The sequence below is a fragment of the Felis catus genome, chromosome D3 (assembly GCF_018350175.1).
Source record: "Felis catus isolate Fca126 chromosome D3, F.catus_Fca126_mat1.0, whole genome shotgun sequence".
Taxonomy (NCBI): Eukaryota; Metazoa; Chordata; class Mammalia; order Carnivora; family Felidae; genus Felis; species Felis catus.
Genome location: NC_058379.1, coordinates 13,995,332 through 14,011,518, shown reverse-complemented (window position 1 = coordinate 14,011,518; position 16,187 = coordinate 13,995,332). Strand labels below are relative to the sequence as shown.

Genomic DNA, 16,187 nt, shown 5'->3' with positions numbered 1-16,187 from the left:
TTCAGGTCTCTGCTGACATGTGACATCACAGAGGGCTCCCTGACCATCCTTATCTGATGGTCACTCGGCCCGCTGCCCCCAGCCCATCACCACCCACCCATCCACATCACCAACCCCCTCTGAGACCTTTTTAAGTTGCTCCTCAATGAGAATAGAACACTTTGTTGTGCGTCCATCACTGTCTCACCAGTGCCTAGAACAGTGCCCGGCACTCAGTATAAATTTGCTAAGCGAATGAAACTTGAAACTTACAATATTTACTCTTTACACTGAAGAGTGAAAGTAGCTATTTTTTTTTTCCATTTAATGCTGGATGTTAGCTGACTGTTGTTTCATCTGTGAGCCCGTCAATGAGCCACTGCCAAGCACACGTGTGTGTTATGCTTCTGTGTGTGGATATAAATCACAAGCAGTGGGTACTCTGGAGGAGGGGATGGTGAGGCTCCAAATGACTGCTACCTTCCCGTCCCTCCCTTTCTCCCCTTCCTCTGTACTTCTCAATGGCCCATATGTGTCCCAAGCTTAAAAAAAAAAAAAAAAAAAAAAAGCTTACAAAATCCTATACAATTCTTATAAACCCCTCCCCCCCCAACTGAGATTTAAGACAACTGGTCTCTAGGTTAGTGCAACTGGGAAGGGGCTGGGGGGAAATCTGCTTCCCCCACAAGGTCTCAAGGACCAGCCCATCAGGGTGTCCTGGGGCCACGCAGCCATTCAGCGCTGGGCTTAGGAAGTCATGCCTGATCAGAGGCTTGCAGAGTCCCCCGGGTTAAATTCCCAGCCTGGGGCACAGCCTGGGCCCACCCAGCTAACCTGCCAGCTGCCTCCCCATTTCTGCCCTTTGGCCGCCTGACCACGTTATGTCACGTTCAGGAGGACTTGGGAGAAATGACTGTGAACGTGAGCCAGCTCAGCAAGTACGGGTCCTCCGCATTTCTATTTTGTACCGCCCATAACGGAGGCAAATATACTTCTGAAAGAAATCGTGATGATCTAGGAGAAAGTGGGAATTGATTTGCGGGCCTTTCAAAGGCTTCCTGTGGTTGGCGCGAGAGGCTCCTAAATGAGCGGCCCCACAGCGCCCCCTGCTGGCTCTCAGCCTCTGCTAATTCCGATCGTGGAACTGGCAGGAGGTGATGATGTCTTTGCTCTCCAGGAACCAGAAATCCCTATGAACTCAGAGCAGAATCAGTCGTGCAAGTCCTTATAATTGACAAGATTAGTGTCCCAGGGATAGCAAAATCTGTCCAGGAAAAGAGAATGGGACCCCAGACCCTGACAGCACCATTCACAATTTCAGCCACCAATTTCCCCCACCAGACTAAGGACGGGGGTGCCTTGCTTCAAGAAAATACTTGCAAAAGTGAATGTGCCAGCACAACTCTTTTTAATAATGGTGGCTATTTGCAGCACAAAAGGCTTCTTGGGTGTGCCAGAGACTCCTTTAAATAGCGAGTCCCATTGATCTATTCAAGTGTTGATTTACATTCTGTGGAGAATGTAGAAACTTCACATTGAATACGAAGGGTCTCTATCAACTGAGAACCAATTAGCAACGAAGAAAAGCAGGTTGAAAGGCAGACTCAAAGAGTACAAAGAATCTGATTTTCAAAGTGTGATGGGGCCCCCAAGTTTCCAGGTGGGTCTGTACTAAAACTTTGTAAAGGACCAGAATGATCGTAGTCTGTGAATTCATTCTTGAAGCCTTCCCTTGGCATACGCCTTCTGCCCTTAAAATTCAAAAACCAATGCAAAAGAGAAGTACCTGACAGCTATAAATAAATTTCTCTCCGCGTTTTCTCCTTAGATCTCTCAAACTTATATTGGTGGATTTGCACGTAACAAAGACCAATTATGTTTCTCATTTCCGTGACAATATGGGGACCCTCCACTTACAGAAGAGGGGTGGAGCTTGGGATTCCCAGGAGAGCCGGCATTACGCAGAATGGGGACTGGGCTACCTTGGCTCCAATGGGGTAGTGGTTCCTGGGAGAACCCCAATTAGTACTGAGAACAGAGTCTGTTATGGTGGCTGGTTAACCCTGGGAGTCTGAGGTCTCTTCATCTAATAAATATTTCTTGAATACCAACGATGTGCCACGCACGGTCCTATTTGCCAGGAATAGAGCAGTGGAGAAAACAGATTCCTTGCCGTCTAGAACTTGCATTGCCCTGGAGGCCAGGGGGGCAGGCAGGGGGCCAGACCACAAGCCACATGACGATGTAAACTCTACTAGAGGGCAGATGGCGGTAAGTGGTTTGGAGAAAGGCAGGTGAGGGAAGATAGAAAAGCAAGGAATCTGAGGACTGAACCCTGAGGTACGCTCATGCCCAGAGTTTGGGGAGACAAGAAGGAGCCGCCAAGGAGAGAAGACCAGGAGAGCCTGGGGTGCTAGAATCCAGGACAAAGGAGTTGAGAAGGAGGAAGTGAGCAGATATGCCCAGTGCGTCTTCCATGACCAAGAGGAGCGCTCGGAACTTTCCATTGGATTTGCAATGCGGAGCTCATGGGTACCAAAAGCTGTGGTGTGGAATGATGGGGGCAGAGGACTTGGGGCCTCGCGGAATGGAAGGAGGGGGATTGCAGCCACAAGAAGAGACAAAGGAGCAAGGAGAGGAGGCAGTAGCTGGTGACCCTTATCCAACTGTTCCTCGACTTCCCCTCCAGCCGATCAACGATCTTCGTGCGTCTCCACACCAATGGGAATCAGGAGCTGCAGTACCAGCCTGGGGACCACCTGGGCGTCTTCCCTGGCAACCGCGAGGACCTCGTGAACGCCCTGATGGAGCGGCTGGAAGATGCTCCCCCAGTCAACCAGCTGGTGAAGGTGGAACTGCTGGTGGAGAGGAACACGGCTTTGGGTAACTATGGCCAGGGCCGGGGACCCCACCCGGCTACTCCCGAGGCTCCTCCCCTTACCCCGGGGGCTCCAGGGGCAGTGCGTGGGGGGGGGGGAGGGGGGGAGGAGACCCGTCCTTCTTCCCCATCACCACGCCAGGTGGCAGAATGGGTCTCTGTCACCTCCAGTTTTTGAGACTGAAAACTCCTCCCGGGCTCATGGCTGAACAACCTTGGCCCAACTGGCTGAGCCCGCGTCCATGGACCAGCGTCCATGATACCAGGACACCCATAGCTCATCCCTGGGGGCGGGGCTTCTGCCTGCCTTCATCACCACCGCCTCACTGCGCACCGAATAAGTAGCAGCTGAGTGCCCCTCCCTCCTCTTAAAATGAAAAGGCACTATATGCAGCTCGATGGCCCACTAGAGGTTGAACCACGTTTCTGGCCTCATTAGATCAGGTTCCGGTCGTTTCGGTGACCATCCTTGACATTCCTGTTGAAGAACTTTCAAAGGCAAATGGGTCTCGGTGCTTCAGCTCAGTAGGCGCAGGTAAGCGTAGGGCTCAGGTACGAGGGACCACAGTGACCTTACATGACAGCCCCTGATTTGGTGACATATCACCTTTCCGAAGGAGTTAGGGTGTACCGTCAGAGCAGAATGTGGAAATAGTATGTGGTCAGAGCCCTGCTGAAAAGCCCACCGAAAGATACCACTTTGGGGGCGCCTGGGTGGCTCAGTCAATTAAGTGTCCAACTCCTGATTTCAGCTCAGGTCATGATCTCACGGTTCGTGTTCTGTGCTGACAGCGTGGAGCCTGCTTGGGATTCTCTCTCTCTCTCTCTCTCTGCTCCTCCCCCGCTCAAAATAAATAAATAAACATTTTTTAAAAAGAAGAAGAAAGGGGTGCCTGGGTGGCTCAGTCGGTTAAGCATCCGACTTCAGCTCAGGTCACGATCTCGCGGTACATGGGTTCGAGCCCCGCGTTCGGCTCTGGGCTGATGGCTCAGAGCCTGGAGCCTGCTTCAGATTCTGTGTCTCCCTCTCTCTCTGCCCCTCCCCCGTTCATGCTCTCTCTCTGTCTCAAAAATAAATAAACGTTAAAAAAAAAAATTTTTTTTAATAAAAAATAAAAAGAAGAAGAAAGATACCACTTTGGAGAGACAACACTTTATCTTCATAAATCCTACCCAGCCAAGTTCTTCCTTGGTGTTGGACTAGCACTTTTTTATCTTGGGTTGAACCCTTAATCTAAAGTAAAGGCTTGTGTTTAGGGGCTATATCAGGAGCAAATTACACAGACGCCCTACAGTGTAGTAGTCAGAACGAGGTCTGGAGCAGTGCTGCCTGACTCCACACTTATGAGTTGTGTGGCCTCGGGCAAATCCCTTTACCTCTCTGTGCTTCTTCCTTTTTTCTCAGTGGCAACACGGGGATGATGATAATAATAGCACCAATCACCTAGGATTGTTGTAAGGACTAAATGAATTACTGGAGAATAGCACTTGGCCTAGAGAAAGCGCTAGAAAAGTGTTAGGTATGTTTGCAATTTTAAATACTGAAACCCCACTGAGAGGTTTGAGAGGCTGGCACCATGAGAGGGCAGACAGAGCCAAAATAGACCCATAGCTTGTGTTCAGTAGGGGGGCTCACTGCATAGAATGCCACGGGACTGTCTCATGCTATTTAAATAATGGCTTATTCTTTTTATTTTTGAACTGGTTTGCTCAATTGATTTTGGATATGCGCCTTGCATAGATGAGGTGATCGTGTGGTCCCCAGAACCCTGGGTGTAGATGTGGAACATGGAAGGTGGCAAGCCAAGGCTCACCGGCCCCGTCCTCTGTCCCAGAAGCAACTCTGGCCTTCCTGGCCTGGACCTAAGCCCTCGGAGCTCAGACTCTCCTTCCCCCCTCCACCCCTCACCTCCATAGGCGTCATCAGTAACTGGACAGATGAGCACCGCCTCCCGCCCTGCACCATCTTCCAGGCCTTCAAGTACTACCTGGACATCACCACACCGCCCACACCACTGCAGCTGCAGCAGTTTGCGTCCCTGGCCACCAGCGAGAAAGAGAAGCAGCGACTGCTGGTCCTCAGCAAGGTGGGTCCCTGGCCTCGTACAACCCCCAAAGGCACCTTTCACCTCCTAGTTGGCGGAGAGTTATAGAACTATAACCACAGCTGTCCAGCAGGTGGCAGGGTTGAGCAAGAGTTGCCAATTTCTGTTTGCAGGCGGCCGCCATATTGGCTAGTCCTGACCATCTCCCTTCATTCTAACTAAGGTCTGACAGAACGAGGGTAACTCTTTTGAATCTCAGAGTTCTCTGGCCTGGTAGAAATTGCTGTGCTAACTCTTGTTCCTCCTCCCTTCGCAACTCTTGAGCTTCCATGAGTTCTATCTGAGCCCATACTTAGGAGGAAAAGAAATAGAGAATCCCACTTGCCCTGTTTTAGAGAGAGGCCTTTCCCAAAGCAGAGGACTTATTGGTAGGACTGCAAGATATGGAAGCCCCTCTGATGGTAAAATGAATCAAACAAACCCTTCTATCATCCTTGCTTTGAAGCCTAGGGCTTCCTTGCCCCAAGCTGCTGCAAAACCTGGCTCCGTAGAATCCTACCCAGGGGGGCCACCCAGACTTCTCCCAGTGGAGGCTGCTCTCCACTAAGCAACGTTGGTTTAGCTCTCTTCCGCTGTCCAGGAGAGGGCACTGAATGATGGGCAGAGAGGAAGAGGCTAATCCAAAGAATGCATATTAAGTCGACCCTTGAACAACACTGGGGTTAAGGGTGCTAACCACCCCCCATGTAGTAGAAATCCACATATAACTTTTGACTCCCCCAGAATTGCCACAAATATAGCCTACGGTTGACTGGAAGCTTTACCAGGAATAGCAACGGTCGATTAACACACATTTTGTATGTTATACGTAGTCTATACCGTATTCTTATCATAAAGTAAGTTAGAGAAAAGAAAATGTGTTTGAGGGACCCGTGTTGTTTGAGGATCACCTGTATTTAAAAGTGAGAAAAGTAACACCAGAAGGAACGTTTATAGAGAGTTGTAAGGGGTTAACTCTGGAAAGTTGGAAACAGATTGGAGAAGTCAGAGCATTAATTTTCATCATAAGCTTTGCAGAATTGTTTCACTTTTTACGCTGTGTACATGCATAACTTTAATTTAAAGGTGTAATTGATGAGTCAGGGGCTGCTATGAAGAGGGACCAGAGATCAGCACTGTTCGGACGGGATGATTTCAAGTAGAATTTGATAAACTGTATGTCTTAGCCCGTTTCTTCCAAAGAGCGCAAACTCTAAAGTGGGATTAAATGAGTGAGGATTTTTAATAAGGGAAACACCTGTGTGAGAGAAAAATGGCAAAGACTCAGGTAAGGCTGGGAGAACCATCAGACCTCTAACAAGTCTGACCCCAAGTGAAGGAGAGGGAAGGAAGTTTGAATGGAAGCATCTAGAACGGCAGCTGCAGCCTTGGGAAGGACCAGCACTGGTGACCCATGTCTGTTTCTAGTGGGTGTCCATTTCAGACAGCAGTTCCTGAGGCTCTTGGCTAATTGCACCCTTGTAAGCTAGAGATCAGTGAGACTGGAGGTCTGGGGGGGGGGGCACGTCCTTAAGGGTGCCATACCCTATCAATAGAGCAAGGGTCGCCTTTAGGAACATGGGAGAAAGCTTTGTTATACGATGCACTTATAATAGGCTTTCTTCCTCAAAGTCTGAGCATCGTGTAAGCAATAAGCGAATGCCCAGGGCAGCTTCTGAGATGTAGGAAAAATAACTCCAGAGCTCCAGAGGGGCTGTGCTGTCCACATGCCCCTGAACATGGTCCTCCACACCCTGACCTATTCCTTTGGGGCTGTCATTCACCATCTTAAACTTGACCTATGCTCTCTGCAGATGCATCGTCTCCAGCCCTGCAAACTCACAGATCACAGCTGAGTTCTGTATCAACGAGTCACAACTCCTTCCATTTCCAGGTCCTTCTCTCTTGACCTTTACATGTGGCAGGACCTATAATAGTTGGGAGCACAGATTCTGGGGCCACACGGCCTAAAGTGGGTGTCAGCAACCTTTTCCCATAGACAGCCAGGTAGGAAGTATGTTAGGCTCACGGTGCCTGAGGTCTCTATCGCAACCCCGTAAACTCTCCCGTTATAGCCCAACAGCATAGACAGCACCTAAGTGAGTGGGCGTGGCCAGGGTCCAATCAGACCTCATTTGTGGGTGCAGAAATTTGAATTTCATTTCACATTCTCGTGTCGTGAAATAGTATTCTTTTGATTTCATCCCCAGCTCCCATACGTTCAAACACGTAAAAACAACTCTTAGCTCCTAGGCTCCTATGAAACAGGTGGTTAAGCCACATTTCCCTGTCGGGCTGAAGTCTGCCACCCCCCACCTGGATTCAAAACCCAGAATCACTGCCTTAAAGCCAAAGGGCGTCCATATTTGTCTGTTGCGTCCTACAGTCGTAAGAATTAAAAGCTGGCACGGAGTAATTACTGCATAAATGTTAGCCATCATCCTGGACATCCTGGCGCCCTCATTGGAAGTGTGTACCGGGGCGGGTGCGAGTCCTGTGTCCCTCTCCTTGGCACAGGGCTTGCAGGAGTACGAGGAATGGAAATGGGGCAAGAACCCCACCATCGTGGAGGTGCTGGAAGAGTTCCCGTCCATCCAGATGCCCACCACCCTGCTCCTGACCCAGCTGTCCCTGCTGCAGCCTCGATACTATTCAATCAGTTCTTCCCCAGACATGTACCCTGACGAGGTGCACCTCACCGTGGCCGTTGTCTCCTACCACACCCGAGGTGGGCAAGGGCACTGGGAGAGCCTCCGGGTCTGCGTTTGCCCCCAGGGGCCTCTGCAGGTCTGCCAAATCCCAAGTCCCCAGGGAGGAGACCCATCCCCAAGGCCAGGAGCTGGGAAAGGGGCAGGGCAGGTGGATCGCCCCTTCAGGCAGAGCCAACCCGGTGCAGAATCAGGAAGCGAGAAGGATGTGCGCTTGAATTCTTCTCTACTCCCCAAGCCTGAGAGCCCTTTTACTGTCATCTCCTCATCGCCGCCCCCCCCCCCCACCAAGGCAGCGACTCAAACAAGCCACCCCCACCCATCCCTCGGGGTGGGGAGCTCCCTGCTGCGTGATGTCCAGCTGGCTGTAGGTCAGTCAGATACCTAGCGTTTTCCTTCTGTATTTTCCCTCCTTGATAAAGCAGTTAAAATGCACAGTGCCTGGGGGAGCTCTGAGACCAGCATCCTGGAAGGTCACCCAGAGCACACTGACCGTGACCTCAGTGGCAGGATCTGAATCCGACCCACCCTTACCCACAGGAACCCTGGGCGGTTTCACAGCCGTGAGCTCACCCCAACCATACCATGTCCAGACAAGGAATTCCAAGGCACAGACTTGGCATGGGGCTCTGGGCCTTCTGCTCTGGAGGGAGCGGGGAAGCCGGGGACGGGGAACCTTGGGGACAGGAGGCGCGCCAGACCGCCTTGGTTCCTCTGCTAGATGGAGAAGGACCAATTCACCATGGCGTGTGCTCCTCCTGGCTCAACCGGATACCGGCTGATGAAGTGGTCCCCTGTTTCGTGAGAGGGTGAGTGGCAACTGAAAAGGAATGACCGTTGTCCCAAATCTGCATATGGATGTCCTGAGGTGGGGTAGGTGGACCAGCCCTGCGGGTTCTAGAGAAATGCCTGAGTCAGACAGAATTGAGATCAGCAAACACTCCGAATCACTCCAAGTTTTTAAGTCAGTGGGATCATGGGAGGGCGACGCAGCAGAAACTGGGCAAGCCCTCCAGTTCAAGTCAGGTCAAGGTAACAAATATGTATCAAATGCATGTCCTGGGCTGGATGCTGGGGCTGCAGGAGACGGCCGGGCAAATGCAATATCCGCTTTCCTGGAATTGGCAACCTTGTGGAAATTCTATCTGATGTCTCCCGGCCACCCTATCCGTTTCCCACTTTCTTGGAGATGGGGAAGATCCAAGCCATCCCCCCACCCCCACCCCACATCGATCAGAGCTGTTCCTCCCAAACTCACTTTATTTTTTTTAAGGTTTATTTATTTTTGAGAGAGAGAGAGAGAGAGAGAGAGAGAGAGAGAGAGCGCACGAGTGGGGGAGGGGCAGAGAGAGAGAGGGAGACACAGAATCCAAAGCAGCTCCAGGCTCCGAGCTGTCAGCCCAGAGCCCGACGCGGGGTTCGTACCCAAAACCGCGAGATCACGACCTTAGCCGGAGTCGGACGCTTAACCGACTGAGCCACCCGGGCGCCCCCAAACTCACTTTAAAAGGGCATTCCTGCCTACGGTGAACAGTGCTATACTGTGCACTTAAAAATTTTGTTAAGAGGGTAGGATTCATGGAAGTGTTCCTACCACAATCAAATAAAAAATACAACTTAAAAAAGTTTTCACAATGAAGGATATACCTGAGCCCACGCTAGGTTCCTGCTTTGGCACCCAGTAATTTCCCTGCCTGAGCAGTGGTCTCGACCAGTGGTTTTTCTCAGCTGCTGGGAGTAGAGTGCTCATGGGATGGTCCATATGCCATCAGCGTGAGAACCCCCGCCGTGGTGCTTCAAAAATACAGTATCCTGAGCCCAGACTTGCTGCATTGCCCAAAATTCGGCACTTTAAACACCCTCCCCCACCCGTGGTTCTCTTATACACGGCAGGCTGCTCCCTGATCTTGGGAGATCCCACGGGCGGTTAAATCGCTACTTCTCAGAGCGGGGGATTCTCCCCCGCCCCCCGTCCCCGCCCAGGGCACATTTGGCAAATTCTGTGGACACTCTTGTTTGTCACAGATAGAGGGTGCTCCTGGCATCTCGTAGGTAGAGGCCCAGGGGGTGCTGCTCAATATCCTACCACGCATGGGGCACCCCGCCCCCCCGCAGCAGAGAAATGTGCAGCCCCAAATGTCAGGAGTGCTGAGGTTGGGAAACCCTGAGTTAAATCGATCCCACTGCCCTTTGCAGCTTAGCCCAGCAATGAGGAAAATCGGGAATTGGAGTCGTAGCCAGACTACCTCCTGTTTGGGGGATTCCCCAAATCTCTGGGACCCCCGCCCCACTCTGATCAGACCCCACATGAAGAGTGCGATCCCACTGAGTTACCAAGACGGTCAGGCATCCTTGATCAGACTTGGGCTCAGCCAGCCTTCTGATTCTCTCTTTCTTGCCCAGAGCACCCAGCTTCCACCTGCCCCGAAATCCCCAAGTGCCCTGTATCCTCATCGGCCCAGGCACTGGCATTGCCCCCTTCCGAAGCTTCTGGCAGCAGCGACAATTTGATATCCAGCACAAAGGTGGGTCAGAGTTCAGCAGCCGTGGGGTTTCCACCCCGCCTGGACCCGGGGAGACCCGCCTGTGTCCCAGCCACCCGGACGAATGATGGCGTTACCTCTCTGTTGCATCACTGCCTGGGGAAGGGCGGGGGGGTCATAGTACTGACCGGACCCAGAGGTGAGGTCCACGGTTGTACTCCAAAGGACACATCCAAACAACTCTCCCAACCCAGTTCATCCTCGGGTCTGAAATTCCATCCCCAGACCACATTTCTTTGACCGTTTAGATAGGACCCATCTGAAACGTCACGCAGACCTGGAAGAATAAACCTTAAGCCTTCTCAAATGCATGTGTGGGTGTGGGATCGTCCCAAAGGTGGTTACTGGAGGGCAAGCCTTGCTGTGTGAGAGACACAACACATCAGCTTTGGGAGGAGAGAGAGCAAGAAACCCACAGTGGCGGTATGCGTTAAACGGGGATTTATTGAGCGTGTAAGAAATGCCAAACGCTGTTGTGGGTGCCACAGGCACAACGATGAACAAGACAGGGAAACAAGTTAAAATAATATTAATAATAATAATAATAAGCTTCCGTCCTAGACCAGTCATTCTGGTTGGAACAGCTAATACTGATAAAGGATTCGCCGCATGCTGGGCTCCCCTGTTTTACTTCTCAGTCACCCTGGAAGATAGATGCTATTTTTATTTCCATTTGCACCTGGGGAAATACACACCCAGAACATTAAGTAAGCTGCCCACCATCACACCGAGCAGGGATTTGAACCCAGGTAGTATGGCTCCACAGTCTAGGCCTCTAGCACTACCCAATTGGGGGAGGGGGGTGCTAAATAGCCAGGGGGTGGGGGCAGAAGGAAGGATTGAGACCCTGAGCACACCGTACCTGCTTCCCTCAGTGTGTGCATGTGCATGTGTGTGTACCCCAGCCTGTCCCCGTGCTTGTGTGCCTGTACCCGCAAGGTACACACCAAGGCTTTCAGCACCCCACCCGTGGCATCACCACCCACAGCCCCAGGTCAGGCCTCAGAGCTGTCAGTGACACGAGATCTTCCCGGTCCCCAGGAATGAGCCCCTGCCCCATGGTCCTGGTGTTTGGGTGCCGGCAATCCAAGATAGACCACATCTACAGGGAGGAAACTCTACAGGCCAAGAACAAGGGGGTCTTCAGAGAACTCTACACGGCCTACTCGCGGGAGCCAGACAAACCAAAGGTAACATCCGGCCCGTTCACAGTCCCCACACCCCAGCCCAACACCTGCAGACACCCCCACCTTTCCCGAATTCTCCTGCGGAACATTGCTCTGTACTTCAGGAAGCAGGAGCACAAAAATACCGATTCAAAATATTTAACAGCCCATATCCTCTGATGCCACTTCTATGAAATATCTGGAACAGCCAAATCCGTAGAAACAGAGAGCGGAATTGTTGGTTACCAGGAGCTGCGGGGACGGGGGGCTGACTGCCGATGGGCACAGAGTTTCCTTTGGGGGTCATGAATAACTTCTAGAACTAGACAGAGTGATGGTGGCCCAAGATTGTGGTATACGAAATGCCACTGAATTGTCCACTTTAAGAGGGTTAAGCGGTTCGTTATATGTGGTGTGTATTTTACCAGAATTAAAAAAATACTTAAAAATATGAATAATAAAAAACCGAAAAACACACTTAACAGTCCATTAGAGGCACTACCCGTCAGAATGGTCACAGGCCACCGGACTGGAGCACGCTCCTGCTGGGTCTTGGGGAGACCCAGGGGGCGGTCCCCGGAAGGGGCCCAGGGCAGCTGGGGTGGGGTGGGCACTCAGAGGGTCCGGGCAGCGGCTGTTTGACAACCCATGTGCTGGGTTTGTGCGGGTGTGAACTGAGAGCCCCTCGCCCCTCCCGCCTCTTGCTGTCTGGCCTGGGGCCTCCCCGGGACCCCAGCCCAGGATGCCCGCAGGCGCGAAACCCGCACCTCGCGGAGAACAGGCGTTCCCACCCCGTGGGTGACCGCTGGCCGTTGCAGAGGGGAGCAGGTAGATAGTGCCCTGCTCTGTGCTGCTCCAGGGGGTGGCGCTGGGGTGTGTCCTCCCCCCAGAGGGTCCTTAGCACAGCTGAGCCCCATTCACACACCCTTGGCTTGGCTTTCGCTGGCTTACTCACTCCTCCCGGTCCCCTGGGGTCACGGGTGTCGGGCTCCGCTCCCCTGGGGGAATGAGCTGCACCGGACCCCAGCTCCTCCCCATGGCTCTTCCTGCTCCCCGCAGAAGTACGTTCAGGACATCCTGCAGGAGCACTTGGCAGAACCTGTGTACCGAGCCCTGAAGGAGCAAGGGGGCCACATTTACGTCTGCGGGGACGTCACCATGGCCGCCGATGTCCTCAAAGCCATCCAGCGCATCATGACCCAGCAAGGGAAACTCTCAGCGGAGGATGCCGGCGTGTTCATCAGCAGGCTGAGGGTGAGTGACAGGCCGGCTTCTTGGACCCCTTTCCTGGCATCCAGTTCCCGTCTCCTCTTCCTCACCCCGCCTGTCTCAGTGATCGGGGGAGCCTTGATGACATCCCCGGCTGCTCCATTTTCCCATGTGTGGCTCAAGGTGGAGGATACTGGTGGCCCCAGACCATAGTTGAGAGAGAAGGAAGGGTGACTGGGCGCTGGGTCAGTGCAGGTGCAAGTATGAAATAGGGATGGCGGCAGTGCTGTGTGAAAATAACAAGTGAGTGGGCTGCTGGGTGGCTAGATAGAAACCGTCCACACCCAACTTTTCCTGCCCCCAGAACCACGCTGCAGCACTGCCCTGCGTGATGGTGCAGGTTGAACACTGCACAAAAAAAAATTTGTCTAAGGCCAGCCACCCTATGTTTGCACAGAGCCATGTACCTTGGCACGGAACTGTGTCTACCCCAGAAAGAGGGGTCCTTTCACCTAATTTGCACAGAGGCTAGAAGCAGCCCAGCAAGCAGAGTCCTGATTGAGTGGCCCGCTGCCCCAAATAGGAGGAACCGAGTCCCATGCCTCCACAAAGCTCCAGAGATGATCCCATCCTTCCCCCTTCTTCCCTAAATGAGCATTAAACATTTTTTTGCACAAGAAGTCTTGCCCTAAATCTAATGCTAAACCCCAGGTGGTTAAAAAAAGAAGAAGAAGGAGAAGAAGAAGAAAAAGAACTTTCTGGTAGAAATGCCACAGATCCAAGGGGAGCGGCAGAGAGCTCCTATCGCTCAATCTCTTTGGTATGAGCCTTGGAGACACTGTCATAGATTCCCAGACCTCTGCAGAATAAGGTTCAAAGACTACCCCAACTAAAGGTGAACCCCTTCTACAAACGTGCAACTTCCTTCAGGACCGAAGGGTGCCACAACCGAACTCTGTGCCTCGTTGTGCTTCACTGTGATTCCGCGCTGTTCCCCCAACCAGTGCCCTGCCTCAGCAGTCGGGCACACTTTCCCCTTGTTGAATCCTCAAGGACACGGCCCTGGGAGGATGTTCTTGCTGCCTGCCCCTCAGTTTGCTGAAGGGGCTCCCACATTCTCCAGAAACTCTCAGATGCCAGAAATCGATCATCCCTTGTGCTGTTTCTTGAAGCCCCAGAGGAGATTCCTCTTTTTTGGTTGTTTATTTCTGCGCAAAGATGCCCGTCTTTGGATAAACTCATGTGTGCCCGCCAAGTCTCCACTCTGGTGGCCGTGCAGTGTTCCCTGAGTGCTAAACGGGCACTTTTCTTTTCTCCCATCTCTGCTGGCTTCTTCGGGCTGTGATGCCTTTTACACTCCACCCAGCCATGCCCAGAGCTGAACTTTGCAGGAACAGGAGGAGGGAGAGAAGGGGAGCGAGGTTTCCCTTTGACCCCCTCACTCCCTCTGTCCTCAGAATCGGCAGCTCTGTTTCTGGATGCAAAGCGAAATGTCCTTTGCCCCCTGGGCTGGAGAGACGGCTCTGCGTTGGAGAGCCCAGGGTCTCGTGAAACGCAGCCCTGGAGGCCAGAGATCCTCCAGGGGGCGCTGGGTTACACCTTGTTTCTTTAGGAACCGACTTCTTTAGGGATATTCCATTCCAGGGTGTCAGCGTTGTCTGTCCCTTTCCCGCCTTTGGCTGGCATTTGAGGGCTGTTTCTGTCCCCCAGGATGACAACCGGTACCATGAGGATATTTTCGGGGTCACCCTGAGAACATATGAAGTGACCAACCGCCTTAGATCTGAATCCATTGCCTTCATTGAGGAGAGCAAAAAAGACACTGATGAGTAAGCAGCCTCCATCCTGTGGGCAAGGGGCGGGCAGGGGTGTCAGGCTTCGTTTCACTCTGGCTTTCCCACAATGTGGGGGGGGGAGGGGAGAGGGAGGAGGGCAAATGCACATCTCAGGCCACCCCACACCTGCTGACTCTGAAACTCTGGAGCCAGAACCTCGGTTTGTGTTTTAGAAAGCCCTCAGGGGATTCTGAGGCCCCTCCATGTGTGGGAACCCGGGCTTTGGGTGCCCAGCGTCTGCCTGGGGCGCCCCCTAGTGGAACAATGGCTCCAGCCTCTGGGAAGGCGTATTGGAGCCACTGCTCCCGGCATTTACACCGCCTCCCACGCCCCCCAAGTCGCTCAGAACATTCTCATCCACACAAATCCCAATTGGTGTTGTTATGACGAGTTTACCGGCCTTCTGGAAGTTGCTGGGAACAGTCAGAGGCGTCGCGAGACTGGATTGAGTCTCAGGATTTCAACCTTATCTGAAGGCCTTGACCTTTGAACTGCGACTGCAACGTCGCTCACCCTATTCCCGCCACAGAGAACTTCCAGACCACCACCGGATGCCCCTTGTGTTGAATTAAGTGGGAATTCGGCTGTCTCGTTTTTGGTAGCGGAGGGAAGACACCCCGTTTCTTTTTTCCTTAAGTTTGTTTATTCTGACAGAGAGAGAGAGAGAGAGAGAGAGCGCCCATGCGCATGTAAGTGGGGGAGGGACAGAAAGAGGGAGAGAGAATCCCGAGCAGGCCCCGCGCCACCAGTGCAGAGAGCCCGATGCGGGGCTTGAACTCACAAACCTCAAGATCATGACCTGAGCGGAACTCAGATGCCACCCAGGCGCCCCAAGACGCCCCATTTCTTAAGCAGCCTCCTTTCTCCCCCGTTAGGATGCCATAGTTCGTGCCCAGTAGGCCCACACTTGATTGCCTTTCAGATTACAACCCCTCTGGCTGTCAGAAAGCCCCTTTCATTGTCCCTCTTCCTGGCCCTTTGTGTTGTTCATCCCAGAGGAGCCCCAGCTGGGGGCGAGGAGTGGGGGGGGTGGGCAGGCTGCAGAAGAAACGGCAGAGCTTGGTGCCCTGTGCCCAGAGCTTGGTGGCTTCCCTGGGGCTCTGCAAGGAAACAGAGCAGCTCTGTTCTGTGACACTAACTCCCTCCCTCCCTGTCTTCCCACAGAGTTTTCAGCTCCTAACTGGCTCCTCTTGCCCAGATGGATGGCCGGGGGGGCTGTCCCCTGCGCGCCGGCAGGGGCGGCTGCAGGTTTTCAAAGCGTGGACACTGCTGAACCTTCCCTACGGGACCCCACGTGGCCCCCGCTGTCCCTCTCGTCCTGTCACCGTGGTTGTTCCTCCTCTGGGTCCCCACCCCTCGGTGGTTTCCTTGGCCCTCCTGGGTTTTCTCCTTGAGTTTTCCTGCCGCAATGCAATGCCTTTATAATCCACAGTGGCTCTTCCAAAACTGCGTCCCCCTCTCTCTCTCTCTTCCTGACAAGGGCAGATCACTGGTGCATGAAGTCACTGGAACATGGCCGTCGCTCCTATTAGGGCTTGTTTTCTGGGGTCTCCCCTGGAGAGGCTGCAGGGACTGGTCAGGAGAGTCCCAGCCAGTCCCTCTGCCGCTGAAGCCCCCCCCCCCTTATCCTTTTTTTATGATGACGTCCTCGTTGTGTGTGTATGTGTGCACGTGGGTGCACGCATGTGACAGGCCTGGGTCCCCGTCGTCCGCCCTCTCCCCTGGACAGGCGTGTTGCCGGCAGCCTCTCAGTGCCCCCAAACCGTGCCCTGGCCTTGTATTGGT

General features: G+C 53.0%; 1 protein-coding gene across 3 annotated transcripts in view; it reads left to right on the top strand.

The window, feature by feature from the left end:
• The window catches only part of NOS1 (nitric oxide synthase 1), a 182,042-nt gene extending 166,191 nt beyond the window's left edge, over positions 1–15,851 (top strand). For all 3 annotated transcript variants that reach the window (XM_011287802.4, XM_045041434.1, XM_023241468.2), the window contains 9 exons: positions 2,669–2,862; positions 4,775–4,944; positions 7,459–7,669; positions 8,371–8,458; positions 10,053–10,174; positions 11,234–11,382; positions 12,418–12,612; positions 14,278–14,396; positions 15,567–15,851. In XM_011287802.4, coding sequence (XP_011286104.1) covers positions 2,669–2,862; positions 4,775–4,944; positions 7,459–7,669; positions 8,371–8,458; positions 10,053–10,174; positions 11,234–11,382; positions 12,418–12,612; positions 14,278–14,396; positions 15,567–15,582 — 1,264 coding nt within the window. In that variant the 3' untranslated portion in view covers positions 15,583–15,851. The remainder of the gene's footprint in view (positions 1–2,668; positions 2,863–4,774; positions 4,945–7,458; positions 7,670–8,370; positions 8,459–10,052; positions 10,175–11,233; positions 11,383–12,417; positions 12,613–14,277; positions 14,397–15,566) is intronic.
• The last annotated feature ends 336 nt before the right edge of the window (positions 15,852–16,187 follow it).